The sequence below is a fragment of the Poecile atricapillus genome, chromosome 33 (genome assembly GCF_030490865.1).
Source record: "Poecile atricapillus isolate bPoeAtr1 chromosome 33, bPoeAtr1.hap1, whole genome shotgun sequence".
NCBI classification, from domain to species: Eukaryota; Metazoa; Chordata; class Aves; order Passeriformes; family Paridae; genus Poecile; species Poecile atricapillus.
In genome coordinates, this window is record NC_081281.1 from 3215276 (window position 1) to 3233530 (window position 18255).

Here is an 18255-nt window from a genome sequence, read left to right on the forward strand (position 1 = left end):
CTCCCTGTCATTAGTGGGGCTGTCAATACTGGGGGGCCAGCCCTGGCCTGCGGGCCCTGTGCCACCAAGGGGCTACACATGACCCTGCCCAAGGACGAGCCCCATTGACACAGGGGAGTTGTGCCTCACATCCCCTTGCTTTGGAGGAGCTGCTGGAACTCACGGGAGTTTCTCTTCCAAGGAGCAGCTGGAGGGGCTGCCTGTCACCCTGCTGCATCCATATTGAGGATGTGGCCCCACTCATGCTGGGTGACAGAAGCAGGACCCAACCCACACTGAAGTAGCTGTTGGGACCAGGGTGGTGGTGTCCAGCAACAAGGGCACATGGGATATCATGGAGTGCTGGAAGCACAGCCTCCCCACACCACATCAGTGTTTTGCTGCAGTGTGGCGTGTCAGCCTTGCGAATGGCACCAGGGGCTTTGTGGGGGCTCAGGCTTTGGGGTACCAATGGGACAGGACATGGGGCAGCCAGAATCCTGAGTGCCACGGGAAGGATTGGGACACAGCCTGGCCTTGGGGGTCAGGGGCTTCAGCCCCCTGAGGTGGCCCATGATGAGGTGGGAGTGGGGACAGCAGGGACAAACGTGGCAGCAGCAGTGCCAGAGCCAGGGCCGTGTATGTGGCAGTGGGTGATGTGATGCAGCCCGACAGCTGAGCTAATGAAGGGCCAGGGGCGGGGGGTGCCGGCTGAGCAGCCCCCAGCCCTGTCAATAAGCAGAGCCAGAGCAGGCACTGATGGGCCCTGGGGCTGGGAGACACCAAGGTCGGACACAGGCAGAAGGGATGGGAGGTGGGGAACTGGGCCCTCCCAGCTGGGGAGCAGACAGGGATCCTGGGGTGCCTGAATGGCAAGCGGGGACAGGGAGAATTGCACCCAGCCCAGCCAGGCTCCTCTCCCTGCTGCTGCAGGGCTGTGCCACATGGCCAGGAGCACTGTGGCACACAGCAGGTCCTGTGCTAGGACAGGAATCCAGTGTGCAGCACCCACTCACCTCTGGTGAGGCATACTGGCCCTGCTGCCACCTCCTGGCGCAGCCATGGGTGAGATGAAGAGTGCAGGATCCAGAACACCCAGGGTTGCAGGCAACATATCTGGATCCCAGCCACAGGAATTGTACTGAGCTGTGTCTTCCCCCCACTGCTGCCCTGGACTGTCCCATGCTTCATATGCAGCAGAGACAGCCTGTCTTGCTCAACATGTTTTATTCTTAGCCATGAGCTGGGCGATTCCAGGCCAGAGCCACACACTGGGCTGAGCACTCAGAGCCGCTCCACATAGAAGGCTTTCTCCTGCTGGCGCAGCTCCTGCTGGTGCTGTAGGTGCTCATCCAGGACAAGATTGGACAGGGCATCTCGGCGGATCTGCCAGGTACAGGGGTTGTGCTGAACTCCCATATCCCCTGGCTCATCAGCGCTGGGAGACATTGTTCTCCAGGATGTAGTGGAGCAGGACAAGGGTGGCACCCACCGCTGTCAGCAGAGGGCTGGGGAACCCTAGCTGAACCCAACCAATGCCCAGCCTCACCACTGCCTGCTCCCTGCCTGCAAGGTTCAGCTCCAACTCCACACACTTCTTCAGCCGCGGCTCCATGATCCACTGCAACACCTCAAGGGACGATACCCAGCACTTTGGGTGCTCCCTGGCCTCCTGCCCACAGCTTTTGAGGCACAGGGTGGGCAGGTCAGGGATGCAGAGATGTTCCCCTCAGCCTGCCCTGTACTAGACTCCTCATCACCCACAGATCCCCAGGGGATCAAAGCCCCCAGGCTGCTTTGCCAGCTCTACCTCTCCAAGAGCCTTGCACCAGCGTTCCCATTTGCCTGGACCTGCAAACAAAGAGCAATGTTTGTGTGGCCTGGGGCTTGACCTGCACCAGGGCACACTGCAGCCCACTGTCCCCACCTGCTCCCAAGACAGCTTCCATCTTCCCAACCCCTGCCCTGTCTGACCTCCTCCTGCTGCAGCGAGGAGCTCTGGCTGTTTGGTACTGCCATAGCCAGTGCCACAGGGACCCTGCAACGGTTCCCCTGCAACAGCCACGTCGGTAATGGAATACCTCGGCATCCTGGTTACAGTAACAGCCTCACAGTTACTGTAATGTGGCATTCTGGTTACCATAACTGCATGCCAGTTCGCGTCATGGTATTGCAGCTACCATAGCAGTAATGGCAGCATCCTGGTTACCATTAATGGCATCTCAGTTACTTTGTAGCGGCTTCAGGAGGGGATGAAGCCTGGGATTGGGTAGGGATGGGGCCCTGCAGTCAAAGACCAGTGGCACACATCCTACTTGAGCTGAACTGCCATTTTATTAAACAGTAATTAAAAAGTGCCAAGGTCTGTACTCTCTACTCTGTGTCGCCCACGCCACAGTGATGGATGAGCTGCCAGTGCTGTCCTCAGCCTGACAGAATGCAGACTCAAGGTGGGGGCCACGAGCTTTCAGCCTCAGGAGCTCGGCAGACGCTGGCATGTGAGGCGCTGGTGAAAGTGGGAGCAAACACCCCCTTGGCAGAACAGATGGAACATTTAGCACTGTTTTGTCCACTCAAGACGTCCCCAAATGCCCGGTTGCAGGAGAATGAGTAGAAACCTCAGCCCAGAGTGGTAGCTTAGCCACAGTGCTAAGAACAGGCACCAAACTATTTCTACCTCATCCTGGTGCACAGGCAGGCTGGCCACAAAGGGCTGACAGCAGGAACAATGATGTCATGGGGAAAAGTGTTCACCCTTTGGAAAAAAACAGACAAGTGGCTCCAGTGCCCAAGACCTACACGGACAGGATGGACAAACATCAGTTCCCGCTAGCTGTTGCAGGGAAGGGCGGGCAGAGGAGAGTGCTGGCTGGGATCCATCTCTTTATAAATAAGCTCAAGCTCATGAGTTTATTCACAGGGTCCAAGACAGTGCAGGACTCAGAGACTGGAGTGTCATAAGCCTGTGGCAGAGAAGGCCATGGGGCTGATCCCCATAGGCTCAGCAGCTCCAGAATGGGCTCCTGGTGAGGGCCAAACTCCAGCAGCTGGAATGGAGCCCCCACCAAGCGATGACCTCCCACGTGGTATGAGGGGGAGATCTGAAAGTGCAGCTGGTTCCTCTCAGTGCTGCCTGCACTGCAGCCCAGACCTGCCCAGCATACCCATTGCACCAGGCCCCTGCACGCTCACAGGGTGCTCTCCAGTGTGTTGTAGTTGTCCTTGAAACTCTTCAGCTCCAGGAAGTGTTTGGCACGTTTGCTCTTCTGGCTGGAAGGAAGGTAGGTGACCTGGATGGTGGTGGGATTGGAGACTTCAGGGGACAGGGTGAGGTCTTTCACTGCTGACTGGTGCTGCCGCTGGCTGCTGCCACCCCGAGTCTTGGTCCTGCGGGCAGAGAAGAGGCACCATCACTGCTGCTGTCGCCCCAGAGGAGCCGCTCAGCCTGTGTATCTGTCTGTCCAACATGAAACAAATCTGCTTTCGCGGTGATAGCACTCACTGATGTCTTGACATCTAAGGCCACTGGTTCTCTGCAAGTCCCTGACTCAAAGTGGTTGGGGACAAGCAGGAATGTCAACTGGGACTATGGAACAAACCAAGACCTGCAGTAACAGATGAACTGCAAGGAAGGAGTGAACCCAGAGGGACAGAGCGGCACAGACAGCCCCTGTCTCAGATGATGGCTGTGTCCCAAAACCCATCTCTGTTCATACCTTCCCCAGGGCTGCTGGGGCCCAGGAATACACCACTGCATCTGGGCAGCAGCACTTACATGTTTGCCAGTTCGTTCAGAGCTTCTTCATACTTCAGATATTCCATTTTCCCAAAGACCTGAATAAAAACAGAAAAGACCATGGAACATCCAGCTGAAGTTATGGTGTGGTCTCAGTCCCAGCAGCAGGGCAGAGCACAGGAGTGCCCTGCAGGGTGGGCAGTGCCCCAGCAGCACTCACCCCAGTGCCATAGCGGGCACTCTCATAGCCATCCAGCAAGGTGTCAATCAAGGCTTTGCGGATGCCTTTGAAGGAGGTGCTGGAATTCCGCAGTTCCAGCAAGTAGGCACAGAAGTTCTTCCCGATTAAAGACTTTGGGTACCGGCCCTCTGCTTGAAACGGGATTTCTAGAAAAAGGCACAACAGCTGAAGCGCAGGTAAAAATGTTTGTGCTCATCCCTATGGTCAAGAATCAGTGGCTGGATAAATTTCTATCCGTGCCCACTGCCTCCATTTGCCAACTGCCCCAGCACATGGAGCAAGCCTACCCTCAGGCCACCAGTGGGAGAAGTGATTGAGTGACCGCTACTCCCCAGTGAGCACCTGGAGCTTCCCCATGAGGCTGCTGGCACCCTCATTCAGGGTCTCTCTGCATCATTATGCTCCCACTCTTACTCTGGGCTCCCTTACCTGATGTCCTGATTGCATCCAGTGCCTTCATCCTGTACAGGTAGTTATAGCAACCTGGTAAAGAGAAAGCACAAACTGAGATTTCTGCAAACCTTGGAGGGAAGTGGGGAAAGGGAAAACAAGAGAAGAGACACCATCTCATGTGACATGACACCAACATGAGCAGTCAAAGGTGTGACTTGGCTCCAGGGGAGTAAGTGCAGAACGGTACCTCTGGCACCGTACCTGGTGTCTCCAGCTGCAGGAGCCGGCCGTCATCCTCTGCCAGCAGCTGTGGCTCATACTTGATGTCCTGCACCCTTGACAGTCGAATGTCAATCTCTTCCTTTAAATCCTGTACAGCAGGAAAAAAACATTTACAGACCACTCACTTTGTCTGTAGGATCAAAAGGATAAGAACAGGCCCTAGATAAACCGTACCCTCCCCACTGCCTATCACCACTCTGAGGCAGCAGCTCTGACGCTGGAGCAGCTCCTGCCTGTCCCTTCAGGCATGAATGGGCTGGTGGGTGTAGGGAATGGAGAATACCCACCTTGGGTGCATGCTGTCCCACAGGTACGTGGGGGCCACGGCGGGATTTCATGGCAAAGCGCATGATCTGGCGTTTCACGAAGATGAACAGCAGCACGAAGACCTGTGGAGCCACAGCGGGGTGGGGGTCAGGCATGCGCCGGAGGGGAGGTCTCACAGCCAGCCTGTGCCCAGCCCTCCGACCCCTGCGAGCAGAGGTCTCTGTTCTGCCCACTAGGAGCCCCACGGACACTCAGGTCAGCCCCACACCTTCCCAATCTCTACAGAGGCTGCCACTCACGTCTTCTCCCCGACCCCACGAGCCTCCAGCCCAGCCCCATGAGGGCCTCGAACCCGACATCGAGGGGTTCCCCACAGACAGTCTGGGACATGTCTCTCGGGAGCTCTATCGACTCCTCGGGCCCGGACGCACGGGAGCTCCACAGACGCGCCAGGATCAGCCTCGCGGGGGCTCCACGGACTCGCGTGGTCCGGCTCCGCGGACACTCCAGGCCGCACAGACATGCCAGGCCGCCCCACCCTGTCGCGCCGGTCCTCACCAGACTGCCGTAAGCCATGACCAGCACCACGTTGACCCCCGAAAGCCAGTTGCTGCCGGCCCCCGCCATGCCCGGCCCGGCCCGGGGCCGCACAACATGGCGGCCACAAAGCCGCCTTTCGCCCACACCACGTGACCAGAATAGCCCAAATCACGTGATCCGTACGGGGCCGCCGCAGCGCCCCGCGTACGTCACGTGCCCGGCGCGGGCAGCCCCGCCCCGCCCGGTCACGTGCTGGGGGCGGGGTCGGGGGAGTTGTCAGTGCGGGCGGACCCAGGTAAAGTTGCGGCGGCGGCGGCGGCGGCTCCGGTACCGCGCGGCCCCCTAACCCGCCCCCACCGGCTCCCGCCGCCGCCCCCTACCTGCCCGGCCTCGCCGCCTCCCGCTCACCCGGCCCCGCTGCGTCCGGCGCCCCGGGGGCGGCTCTGAGCCCTGCCGCCGCCGCCGCTGGGCCCCGCGCGGCCTAGTGGGCCGGGCCGTAGCCGGGGGCTGGCGTAGCGCGCGGCCGCCGCAGGTGAGGCGGGCGGGCGGGCCGGGTGCGGGCGGGGGGGGTGAAATGGCGGCCGCGGCCATGAGGGCGGAAGCGGCCCGAACTCGCCCGCCTCTCCGTTGCAGGCCCGGCCTGGCGCTGCCGTGGGGGTTCCCGCCCGGCCCCGCCAGCGCCCTCCAGTTCAGTCCGGTCCGTCGCCTCATTGTGTGCCGTGGACTGAGCTGTGGGGTCGGGCGGCTCCGACCCTGCCGCGCTCTCGGGGCCCGCCCGTCCCCGCCGCTGCCGGCGGTAACAATGGGAGCCGTGCTCCCGCCCTGCCGGGCTCCTTGCGGGCCGCCAGGCCCGCCGCTGCTGCCGCTCCTTGGCGGCGCCCCGGGGGCCGTGGCAGGGGTGGTTCCGCTGCTCACCTGAAATTCCCGGGCAACAGCGATTCGGGGGTCCTGGAGGAGCCCCGGCCCGCGAGTGCCACTCTTCTTCATGTGCCTCCATCCCGGTCTGGGGGCTCTGCTTGCGCCCTCCTGCCCGGAGTCTTCCCAGCAAAGCGCTGCCCGTCGACACCAAGTCGGGGTCTCTGATGGCATATCCGGGAGCATCTCCCTAAAAGCTCGTGCTTTGCATACGCAGAATGACTCGGTTTGCGGCCACCATGTCTTTGCTCTGGGGAAAAACTTGCATTGATAGCCCTTTTTGGGTCCTCATTCTGCCCCACGTTGTGGGAAAAGTTTTGCCTTCTCTGTCCCTTTCCTTTGGGGCTTTGGAGTTTTTTTGCACGTGTTAATTAAGCTGTGTTGGAATGGGATGAAAATACCTTTTTTCTGTATTAACACATCAGGGAAACTGAAACTGGGATGTGCCAGGGCGAGTGGCTGCCAGCAGGTCTGGCGCAGCCAAGGGACCTACAGATACTGGTTCTGAAACTGTAACTTATCTGACGTTTCTAATAAAATGAACAGTTTGTTACATTTTTGTATCCCCTCATTTTCTGGAGACTCCACACTTCACTTGTGTAGTTGAGACTCTCCTCTTTAGGCCTGGTGGGAAGGCAGTGGTGTGGTCTGAGATGGAAAGGGGGTAACAGCAAATGTCTCATTTGATGCAGTGTCTTTGACCATAGGGTGTTGTAACCTGTAACTGTGAAACTTCTTGTTTTCCCTAAGCTCTGAGTGCGGCACTGTTGACCTGAGGTGCAAGTGCTGCTCCCTTTAATCCTAGTGCTCCAATGTGGATTGGTCACCACTTGCATTGGCTGGAGCTGCTCTTTCACCTCCTGGTACAATGTGTGCAGGTTTGCTCTCTGAAGAGAAGAGATGAAATGCTTTTGATGAGAACAGCTTTGACCTGGGAAACTTGCATGCAGCTGTGGGGCCAGCGCAGGCATTGGGGTAACCACGTTCTGCGGTTCAGTGCTGCCAGTGAGCTGATCTCAAGTTCATTGACAACATTGAGAAATAAGTTACCAGTAGCCAAGTCGTCTTTCCTCAAGGCTGCTGTGGGGTCTGCATGGGGACACCCCCTCACCTGACAGTCTCAGCAGAGTCAGGGCCTGGCTGAGGTTTTTATCGTAGATATTTTTCTTATGGGATTTTTGCGCATTAAAGGGCAAATACTTGTGTTACTGGTGGCAGCGGTGCAGCTGGGCAGAGTGGAGCTGCTGAACAATGCCTGGGTGCTGCACAAGGTTTGGGCTTAGTCTGCTGGAGCTGTGTCCCAGGGATGTTGCAGGCTGGGTTCCTGTGGATGCGTGGAATCACTTCCCTCTGGGCCTGTGGTTCTGCTGTCAGGTTGGTTTAATGCAACAAATTGTGCGTGAAACTTGGAACTGGAAGAAAGCAAAAATAAATGTATAACATGGGAATGGAGCCTGCACAGAGGGGGTGGCTGGGGATAGAAGGCTTTTACTGCTCTGCCTTGGCAGAAGTGCAGGCTTGGTGCTCTTCCCCCATACCTCAGGGGCTCCTGGTAGCTGCACAGGGAGCTTGGATTGTTTCCTGATCAGGGGTCTTGACATTGTAGAGCTGTAAAACTGTGGTATGAAGTTGCCATGAGGCATGGGTGGCTGTGAAGGGTGGAGTTTGGAGGTTTTGTGGGGAGCTGCAGGAGCAATTGCACAGAAGCTTGCCTACAGAGAAAAGCCAGGCACTGGTAGGAGCAGGTGTGGGGGATGTGGGTCTAGTGCAGAGGCAATGTTAGGGCCTCTCTGCTCTCAGGAGGGATTTCTCACACAGTTGAGTACTTGGAAACTTCAGGAGATTCCCCAGTTTTTCCCATGCTATTTGCTAATGCTGCTTCTGAACTTCTCTACTTGGCACACCGTGTTTCTCTCTGTGCTGCCCTGCTCATGTATAGCAGATCCTGCAGGTCTGATTGTCTTGCTAAGCTTTTCTCCCTGCTTCTGTGTTCTGTGGCTCCTTCCCATGTCCCACATGTCTGCCTGGGGCACAGCAGCAGGTCCTGCTGCTTTGTGGGAAGGCTTTGCAGTCTTAGTAATGAAATACAAAAATGTGAATTCTGTGATTATTGAAATTTCAGGGGCTCAGAAGCTGTGAGTCCTGACAAGTGCTGTGGGATGTTTCTCACATCCTTTGTGTCTGGAAGGCACTAGAGAGGGTAAAACCTCAGTGCTAATCCCTTCCAACACCCCCTGCCCTGAGGCCCAGTGTGAGGTTAGAAAACACTGCTTGCTTTGGACACTCAAACTCTTCTTGGGATTTTTTGTCTCAAGCAGTGTTATCTAACAGTGTTACTTGCTGTTATTCCTTGTAGACATCTTGTTCACTTTTTTGGTATGTTTTTAATCAAGAATACTAAGAAAAACTTAGTATTTCCAGTTGAAGGGAATAATTTAAATAAGCAAAAATAGGCACTTCTGCAAAGGCAGGTTTTTGTTAAAACAAAAATTCCACAGACCTGTAGCACCACTTATTGCTGGAGCATTTTTGCTTCCCCTGCCCTGCTTTAAAGGCAGGAAAGGAGAAGGGGAAGTAGCTGATGTGTCGGAGGTTCTGAGATGCTCTGTCCTTCAAGTGAAGTTTCTTTGAAGCTTCTTTCTAGCCTTCCTGCTCCATTTGAAGGCCACGACCTCAGCTTGGGCTCATGGCAGATTTGTGCCCACTCGTGTGTTTCAACAAGAAGTTGTTAAACTTTGCCTCAAGTCCAGGTGATGGCTTCAAGCTGAAGGAGGGTCAGTCTAGATTACCTGAGAAGGAGGTTTTTAACAATCAGGGTGGTGAGGTTCTGGCACAGCTTGCCCAGAGAAGCTGTGGCTACCCCACCTCTGGAAGTGTTCAAGGCCAGAGCTACCTGGGCCCATGGCAGAGGGGTGAACTGGATGAGCTTCAAGGTCCCCTCCAACCTAAACCACTCTGTGAGTGTATGATTTTCCTTTGACTTTATGGTGCCTGATTCCTCCCATCTGGATGCAGGTGATATTCCATTTGGAGCAGTTTTCCATGGTATCCAGAGAGAAACCTCAAGAAGTACAAGTGGCCATTTTGTGTTGGGAGCATGTGGTGATGGCAGCCTGGCCTGCTGTGGTTGTAGGGAAGTGGTGGGGAGGGTGGTGATCTACAGCAGCCATTATGGTTGTGTTGACCTTGTGATTGTTCAGTCTTGGTGCTGCCTTTTGTTTTTGGTATCTAACAGTCCGTTCTCTCTTCTCCCCTGACCCACCACAGAGTTCAACCTTGTAAATACTGTTATTTGTATATACTGTAAATGATGACATCGGTGGGCACTAACCGAGCCCGGGGGAACTGGGAGCAGACACAGACACAGAGCCAGACGCAGCACAAGCAGCGGCCGCAGGTAAGGGCAGTGTCCATAGAAACCGGGTAGCTTACAGGTGGAGACCTGGCACTCCTGTCTGGTCTGGTGCTGACGGCTGGGCTCGCCTAACAAACTCCCCATGTGCCACAAGGTGCTGCTGCCAGAGCCAGGTTAATTGGGCAGCTGCTGACCCTGGGGTTTCCATCTTTGTGTCTCCAAGTGAGAGCTGCTGATGAGATTTGGTTTTACTTCTGTTTGTCTATTCCTCACACACTTTAATGAATGCAAGTGGCTGAAAAGCCACCTGCAGAGTGGGTCTTGGCAGTCTGGTGGTGATAAGGTCTGCCCCAAAACAGATGTGGTTTGGGTGGCTGCTGCTCATGTGGTGCCATGAGGCCATTCAACACTATATCCCTTTCTTCAATACTCTTCTTCTTGCTCCTTTTTCATCTCACTTTCTCCCTGGAGTTTTCTTTCTCTGACCCTTGCTTGTGCCTTCTCTTTGCTATGCTGATTCCTTTCCAGATTTTCTGGAGAACTTGGAGTAGCAGAATGGCCTTTGGAGGATGGTTTGGAAATGCACCACTCTGACAATGTGCTCTGTCTCTCTCTGATTTCTTTAGGCTACTGCGGAACAGATTCGACTTGCACAGATGATTTCTGACCACAATGATGCTGACTTTGAGGAGAAGGTGAAACAAGTGAGTGTAGAAAATGAAGGTGAACTCTGACAGGAAGGCGAGATCAGTATTGGGAGTACTGTGAAATCTGGGGGGTTGGAGGGACACACCTTGCTGCTCCTTGAATTTCCTTAGACTGGCTTCATAAAGTTGTATCATAGCATGGTTTACATCAGTAGGGATGTTAAAGGGTATTCAATTCCCTGTGCTATGGTGATATATTCCACTATCCCAAGTTGTTCCAAGCTTTGTCCAACCTGACCTTGAACACTTCCAGGGATGGGGCAGTCACAGCTTCTCTGGGCAGTCTGTACCAGGGCCTCATTACCCTCACAGCCAAGAATTCCTTCTCAGTAGCCTAAATAACCCTGCCCTCTGGCAATGGGAAACCATTACCCTGTCCTGTCACTCCAGGCCCTTGTCCAAAGACCCTTTCCAGCTCTCTTGGAGCCTCTTCAGGCACTGGAAGGGACTCTGAGGTCTCCCTGGAACTTTTACTTCTGCAAGCTCAACACCCCCAGTTCTCCCAGTCTGTCTTCAGAGCAGAGGGGCTTCAGCCTTCAGAGGCTCCTCTGGACTCGGTCCAGCAGCTCCTTGTCCTTCCTGTGCTGGGGCCCCAGAACTGGAGGCAGCACTGCAGGGGGGGGGTCTCAGCAGGGCAGAATTCCCCCTTCGCATGCTGTCCACACTGCTGTGGATGAGTCTAGGACAGGATTGGCTTTCTGGGCTCCCAGTGAACTTGGCCGGGTCATGTTAACTCACACCCCCAAGTCCTTCTTCTCAGGGCCATTCTCCCTCAGCCTCTGTGTTTGACATTGCCTTGATGCAGGTTCAGCAAGTCTTGTCTTGCTGAACTTTTAGTTTGTTTCTGCAGGTAACAGTGTTATCCTGAGAAAAGGAGGTTGTAGTGAAAGGAGGGTCATGATGAAACAATGGTAACTCAAAAATTCATACTCTGTCACCTCTTGTTGAGGAATACAGTTAAGCTGAGAAGGCTGGGGAGATTCCCTAGCCCTTCAGTTTTTTATTTCAACCCTTCAATTTTGAAGGGTTTCTGGTTTAGGCTTCAACTCACTTGTCTTCTGAGAGACCCATAGAGATTTTGGTGCCATGTTGGTTTGGAACATGCTGATCATGGTGTTGTCTTCTCTACAGCTGATTGACATCACAGGCAAGAACCAGGACGAGTGTGTGATTGCTCTGCATGACTGCAATGGAGATGTCAACAGAGCCATCAATGTGCTGCTGGAGGGCAATCCAGACACGGTAGGGTTAGGTCCTGTAAATCTGGTGAGGCCTAGTTGAGTGTAACTGCATATTTGGAGGCGAGGCATCCAGTAATGTTAAGAGAAGGAGAGCCACTATGACTGACTAGTTCTACAAGAGCATGAACAGTGTGACTGTGACCTGGATGCTGAATGCTGCTCTCTGTGGGCTTGCATAGGCCATGAGAATGGCCCTAGGCTTGAAGGAATAGAGGAGAAAATGCCATAAGTAATTTCCTTCCTATTACTTTTGAATCTAAGCAGTTTGACAATAGGTCAGTGGCATCTGTATGTGCTTTCACACCAGTGAGTGTGAAGGAATTTGCTTTTCCCCATCAGGGCTGACTGACCTGCATTGAAAGGCAGGTGTGTGTCAGCTGGGGTTCCTTTCTATCAGAGCAACGTGGTTTTTGTGTCTCTGGCCCTAAATGACTTCTTTAGTCATTTCTTAGTGATGCACTGACTGGCTTCTGTGCAGCCTATGCCATGGTTTTGAGGGCCTTTTTGCTGTTTGTTGTTGTGGAGTTGGGCTTGGTTGCTGTTTGTCATGCAGGTGCTTATCTCAGGCAAGCTGAGGTCAGCCCCAAGAACAAGAGTGCTTGCTTAGGAGGAGCCTTCTGCCTGCGTGCAGGGTGTCATTCCTTTTGTGACAAAGACAGCAGAGATGCAAGTACTGTTATAGCCCAAGAAAAAGCCTGTGAATGTGAGATCCTTCCAAACCACTGCTGAAATCACATATCTTCCTGGTACCCTGGTTTGGTTGGAGCCAACTCAACTCTGAGTTGAGAGTCTAGATATCATTTTAGAATATTATGCTTTAGCTCATTTTTTTGCCTGTGATAAACCCTGAGAGTATGTGGATGAGCTGGACACCTCAGACTATATTTTGTGTATTGCAGCTGCTCCCCAGTGTCTGGTTCTCTGCTTGCTTTGGATTCAGACAAGTTCTGTATAACAAACGTATGTGTTCCTCCTTGTCTTTAGAAAGCCCTTTCCATTGACATAGCTTTTGGAAAATACCTTTAGAAATGGGAATGATAGGGACATGCATTGCTGGGGCATAGCTCTGCCACAACTGTGTTCTCCTCCCCATCTCTTGTAATCAGTGACTTCTAGTCAGAGAACAAATCCCTATCACAGCAATTTAATTGCCTAGAGAAACACATTGCTCATGAGAGTAGCATCCAGGACAGTGTGCAGCACACAGTGCTGTGTAGCAGCACCTCCTTTATTGGATGTGCAGCACAAGGCCCTGCAGGGCAGGGCCATGGAGAGGCAGGCAGGGAGCTGGTGGAGGAGGTGCTGGTCTGCCACTGATCCAACCTGGTGGCATTGTGGTCACAGCATCACTGAACACAGGCAGCCCTGCCGCTGCCATTGGTCAAGTACCTTGGAACTGCTTCTGGCCTGGATCCAATTTGTGCAGCAATCCCAGAAAGGGAATTTTCTTATAAGAAACAGACCTGTTAATTGCTTGGGTGCTCTGGTGCTGAAGACAGCTTACCTGGTGAACTAGTTACTGGTAATGTACTGTATTTCAAACAGAAAAGGTGCAGGTACTATCTTAGCATTAGATTAGGTTTGGTTAAAAAAAAAAAACATTTGCTTGAAACATGTTTACTTGGAATACAGTAATTTTAAAGTTTATTTCTGAGCCAGATACCTATGGAGAAAGACTTTGGAAGCCTTGGGTTTAATGGCAGTTTGTGCCACTATGTTGTTAGGTTTTTTGAATGGCGTGCTGCTGTCCAAACCCAGTTGTCTGCCAGTTATGTTTTTAGATGATTCTCAATGACTTAAGACTATGTTCAATTGTTCTAATAGTGTGCAGCATCAGTTTAAGAGTATGAAACTACTGCAGCTTTCAGAAAATACATGGGTGCAGGCCCATGGCAGTGAGCTGGAGGCAGACTTAATGTTTTGCAATTGAACTTGCCTGTTGGTTAAATTCTGTGATGATTCTCTCCATCTGAGATGATATTTAGGGGAGAGGTTTCATTAATAATTTTGCATCTGCAGAAAGAACTTACCCCAAATGTTGACTGCAGATCACTATGAAACATTTATCTGGGTTATTCTGATAGCTCCTGTTGACCTGTGTGAAATGACAGGCTTTTTTTCCCCCCTAAGCAAGATCCATGCTTAGAATTGTAGAAGTATCTATCATGCCCCCTATATTGAAGAATTTTAGTAGATCTTTGCAGAAATAGAATAACTCATCTCCTGTTACCTTAAACTGCATGCCAGTCAGCTGTAAGAAGGCTTGGCTTGGACAAAGATGATGTGCTATATGTACACTTGATAGGCTCCCTTAAAAAATGGATCCAGAAATTATTTTTGCAGAGATCCCTGTTATGTTCTCTGTAGCATGTTTAAATCTTTGTGGATTTGCACCTTTCACTGATCTAACTGTGATTAATTTCTTTCTCCTCTGCAAACCTTCAGCATTCCTGGGAAATGGTTGGGAAGAAGAAAGGTGTCTCAGGACAGAAGGAGAGTGGACAGACGGAACCCAGTGAAGAAAGCAAAGAAAACCGGGATCGGGAGCGGGATTTTAGCAGACGACGTGGCGGGCTGCCGAGGCGAGGGCGAGGTGCCACCCGTGGAAGAGAGTGTATGGACCTGCCCTTTAATAACTCCCAAAACCCTCACACTGAAGCACTCTGTGCTGTGTAGCAGCTGTCAGTAAAGCTTTTTGGGCAGACACATCTGTGAGGAAAACCACCCGTTTATGTGTGGATCTGTTTAATGTTCCCCTGTCTGAAATAATAATAATAATAATAATAATAATAGTATCTTTGTGTGATGCCTTCACTTACCATTGCTTATATCAGAAGTTCAGGGAGCATGTGGTGACATGGTCCTCTACACAGCTACTGCATTTTGGGGTTTGAGATCTGGTCTGGTATCGCCACTAAAGCAGGTTGTGTCTTGAAATTGTCATTGGATTGTTCTGTCTTTCAGTTCGGGGCCAGGAGAATGGACTAGATGGTGGTAAGAGTGGAGGATCTTCTGGAAGAGGCACGGAAAGAGGGAGGCGGGGACGTGGCCGAGGCCGAGGTACACATGGGATGTGAAGTCACCAGGGAGTGGGAGGAGAAGAATTACAGCAGTATATCTATCTCTCATGAGGTTCCAGAACCTCTTTTATGGGAGGAGTTGCCAAACTGAAAATATGCACTTGATTTTTCTGTTCCCATGCTTACTTTTAGTGCATATATGTTGCTTCCCATCTTAAAGATGCTAGAAACAGCAACTAGTTCTTGCATCACATCCATGGAGTTTAAAAAAAAATTGTGCTTTACTACTGAGGTGGGAGGTTAAAAAACCCAAGGTTTACTACTTTAGTAGGCAGGCCAATGGCTTATTAGCAACAGAACCTCCATCTTACAAGTATCTGAACACCACCACTGGCTTGGACTTTAAATACTTGGGGCAGAAATTAATTTTAGCCCAAAATCTGCTGCTTAGGAATTGTTGCTGGGGTCACATACTGCAGAAGTCAGAACCTGGGGTCCTGGGGTACTTATGGTTTGTGCCAGCTGGAAACCTCATTTGAGCCTGGAATGATGCATTGCTAATCATGCTGCCAGCCAGCTGAGGTCACTCTCATACATCAAAAGATGTTGCTGGCAATCCCATCAGCCTGGGAAGATCCTCTCCACTTTCATATTCTGGGCATCAGAACTCTGTGTGTTGTTCAAGTGTTTCTTTTCCTGGTGATGTAGAGCCAAAGGACAACAGTGCATGTGTGTGTATTCACAGGTGGCTCTGGACGGCGAGGAGGAAGGTTTTCTGCCCAAGGCATGGGGTGAGTTTCATTGACACAAACCACAGCAAAAATAAAAGAAAGTGCATGAATGGTAGTGTTTGTGTCAGTAATTTCTGTTCCCATTTTCCTTTTTACTTTTTTTTTTTTTTTTTAGTAAGGCCCAAACTGCATCATGGTAACTTAAATTTGGGATGGCTGGTATAGCTGAAGCATCTCTCTGCTGAGAGAACTGCCTTGTGATGTGTTATGGTCTGAATAAAATCAATTGCTTTCAAAATGCTTTGGCAGAGTGAACATTTCCATCCTCATATTTTTTACAGAACTTTCAACCCAGCTGACTATGCCGAGCCAGCCAGCACTGATGAGAACTATGGGAATAGTAACAACAACACATGGAACAACACTGGGAGCTTTGAGCCGGATGATGGCACAAGTAAGTGCCTTAACATGCATGTGTGCTGGTTTGTATTGAGAGCATTTTGCATCCATCCAGTTGCAATGAGGACATTCTAGGCAGGTCTTAGGCTCAGGGATGAAGGAACAAGGGATGTTGGTTCACAGATAGATTTCAGTGACCCTGATACTTTGCACCCTTTGCACATTAGAAACTGCGAGCTGGATGATTGCTCTGGGGTGAGCTTGTGGGCGCTGTTGCCCGACAGAGGCACAGGAACACTCGCCTCTATTTGTTTTACTGTACAAACCATGCTACTGCTTGGAAGGGTGTTTTTTATAAATTGTAGTGTGATAAGCAGATCCAGGATCTCCCAGTGTTTGGTTTATCCTCCAGAGAATTACTGTGAGTCAGTTGTATTGTGCTTCATTTTGATACTGGGAGCCTTCTTTCTTTCATGGTCGTCTGGCTCAAACCATGGTGGGATAGGACTTCCTTGCAGAAAGGAGCTGAAAGCAATTTTTTCCTTGACTGTTTGAAGAAAACGTGCTTGCTGGGTAATTCTGAACATCCAGCTGCCTCTGCACATTCTCCTGCACTGGAAAACTGGTGCTCTGGGTTTTGTTTCACATACGCACAATATTGAGACACAGGTGAACTCAGATTTTGCAGTGTGAGAATGGGACAGGCACAGTCCTTGACTGTAAGTAGCCTTTAGTGGTGGTGGGGGCAGGGCTCATTGGTGGTTTTGTTGTCGTTTGTATGGAGCAGTCTTGCACCACTGCAAAGTCAAACTGTTTTTCCACGATTACTGAGTATTTAAGTAAATACTATGGCTTGGCTATAAGAAGCATCCACACCTGTGTTAGCAGTGGTTTAGGTCACTTCTGTGCTTCTTGGTTTTGCTGAAAAACTGATAGGTTTGGAAAGAGAGAATTAAAGTCCCATTAACTGGGATACCTTTTACTGCATACTGTTGTGTCGGGGAGAGGGGTAGGAGTGGTTTGTTTGTGTTTCCATGGGTTTTGTTTGGGTTTTATTCAGTTTTTTCCTTCAGAAAATGGCTGTTGTGGAAGGAGGGTGTTTCTGTGAAACGCCAGGAGACCGAGTGATCGTCTTCTTGGCAGCTGAGAAGGGGTTTTAAATACCAGAGGGAATGGTGTGAAATTGTGTTTGGGGCAGTGGGTGTCCTTGTCTCCTCAGAAAATGGATGGCAGTGGACAAGCTCTGTGTGCTAGAAGTTTGTCTAGTGGCAAGAGGCTTCTGTGTGAATGGTTTTCTTTTTCCTGTGTTGGTGTTTTGTGGAATGAAGTGGGTTAGAGTGGGGTTAGGGAGAGTTAAAGATTTTTCTAACAAACCACTCAGATTTGCTTTAGTACTACAACATAGCTGTAAAGTTTATTGTGCAACACCACTGGTCACCTGTGTTGTGTGTGGTTGTTTTGTTTCCAATTTAGTAGCCACAGGCATCTCTTTAAATTAATAATATCCACAGGTACAATGTGACTGGTGTATATGGGGGCAATGAAACTCACCTACACTTCTTTAAGTCAAAATTTCACCGGTTGTCTTTCTTTTCTTTTTTTTTTGTTTCAGGACTTGATTTCATTGGGGGTGAGGGGTCAAATTATCCCCGAAAATTTGACACTGCTCCTGGTACGATACATCCAGGTGCACTAACTGCCCCGGATACTTTTACTTTATAGCTTTTTTTAAAAAAATCTGAAATATCTGTGGATATGTCATTCTACTCTCTCTTAATTTGTTCATTTTAATTAATATTTGACATTTGTTCTGACTGTGCTTTTACTAACACTGACACCTTGAATGTAAATTGGGAGAGGCTAACACCAATTCCTGTGGATTATGCAAATTTTAACTTCAGCCATTGCTTCTCGATGCCCAGAGCAGCTCTGTGTCCACAGCGCTGGTGACAGAGTAACCCACCCCAGGGCAGGAAGTGTGAGGCAGCTCAGTCATATTTCCTTTGTCTCATATCCCAAAAGCTGTGACTTGCTGTTGTCCCTGTGCCATTCCACTGGCCTCCCTGCTGTTCCTGCTTAGGGTCACAACGCTGCTGCAAGGGCAGTTGGTCTGGCTGAGCTCTCTCTGTGCTTTGCCTCTACTTATGGCTGCTTCTGGGTGAGCAGTGCCCAATGGCTGCTCTGGCATGCTCTCAGGCTGCCTGGCTGCTTTTCACCACCCTGCAGTTGAAGATGATGGTGGATTTTGAGATGACAGTGATGCTTGATGGCAAAGCTGCTCTGTGCCTGGCTGCTTTATTTCCTGCTCTTATACCGTTATCTTTGTGAGGCCAAGAGGCGCACGTGAGATGATGCAGTTTGCCTTACCTCTACAGAATTCTATTGGTGTCCGCAGTAAGGCCAACATCCTGTTCAACTGTCTCATCTGTCTAACCTGTGGTTTTGAAGT

General features: G+C 51.3%; 2 protein-coding genes across 8 annotated transcripts in view; one reads left to right on the top strand and one right to left on the bottom strand.

The window, feature by feature from the left end:
* Positions 1–2294: 2294 nt before the first annotated feature.
* On the bottom strand, positions 2295–5615 carry C33H1orf43 (chromosome 33 C1orf43 homolog). Its single transcript, XM_058860796.1, has 7 exons — positions 5457–5615; positions 4919–5020; positions 4611–4719; positions 4386–4439; positions 3936–4102; positions 3755–3813; positions 2295–3366 (listed from the first exon to the last, which is right to left on the bottom strand). Exons 1-7 carry the CDS (start codon positions 5523–5525, stop codon positions 3168–3170), a joined length of 759 nt encoding a protein of 252 aa, XP_058716779.1. The 5' UTR covers positions 5526–5615; the 3' UTR covers positions 2295–3167.
* A 16-nt stretch (positions 5616–5631) lies between these two features.
* The window catches only part of UBAP2L (ubiquitin associated protein 2 like), a 29998-nt gene continuing 17374 nt past the window's right edge, over positions 5632–18255 (top strand). For 2 of the 7 annotated variants that reach the window (XM_058860788.1, XM_058860790.1), the window contains exons 1-8: positions 9521–9750; positions 10335–10412; positions 11547–11657; positions 14102–14270; positions 14621–14716; positions 15422–15467; positions 15749–15861; positions 17419–17478. In XM_058860788.1, coding sequence (XP_058716771.1) covers positions 9661–9750; positions 10335–10412; positions 11547–11657; positions 14102–14270; positions 14621–14716; positions 15422–15467; positions 15749–15861; positions 17419–17478 — 763 coding nt within the window. In that variant the 5' untranslated portion in view covers positions 9521–9660. Of the gene's footprint in view, positions 5734–5766; positions 5971–9520; positions 9751–10334; positions 10413–11546; positions 11658–14101; positions 14271–14620; positions 14717–15421; positions 15468–15748; positions 15862–17418; positions 17494–18255 lie in introns of those variants that run through there. The other 5 variants (XM_058860791.1, XM_058860792.1, XM_058860786.1 and 2 more) reach the window with 4 other exon arrangements.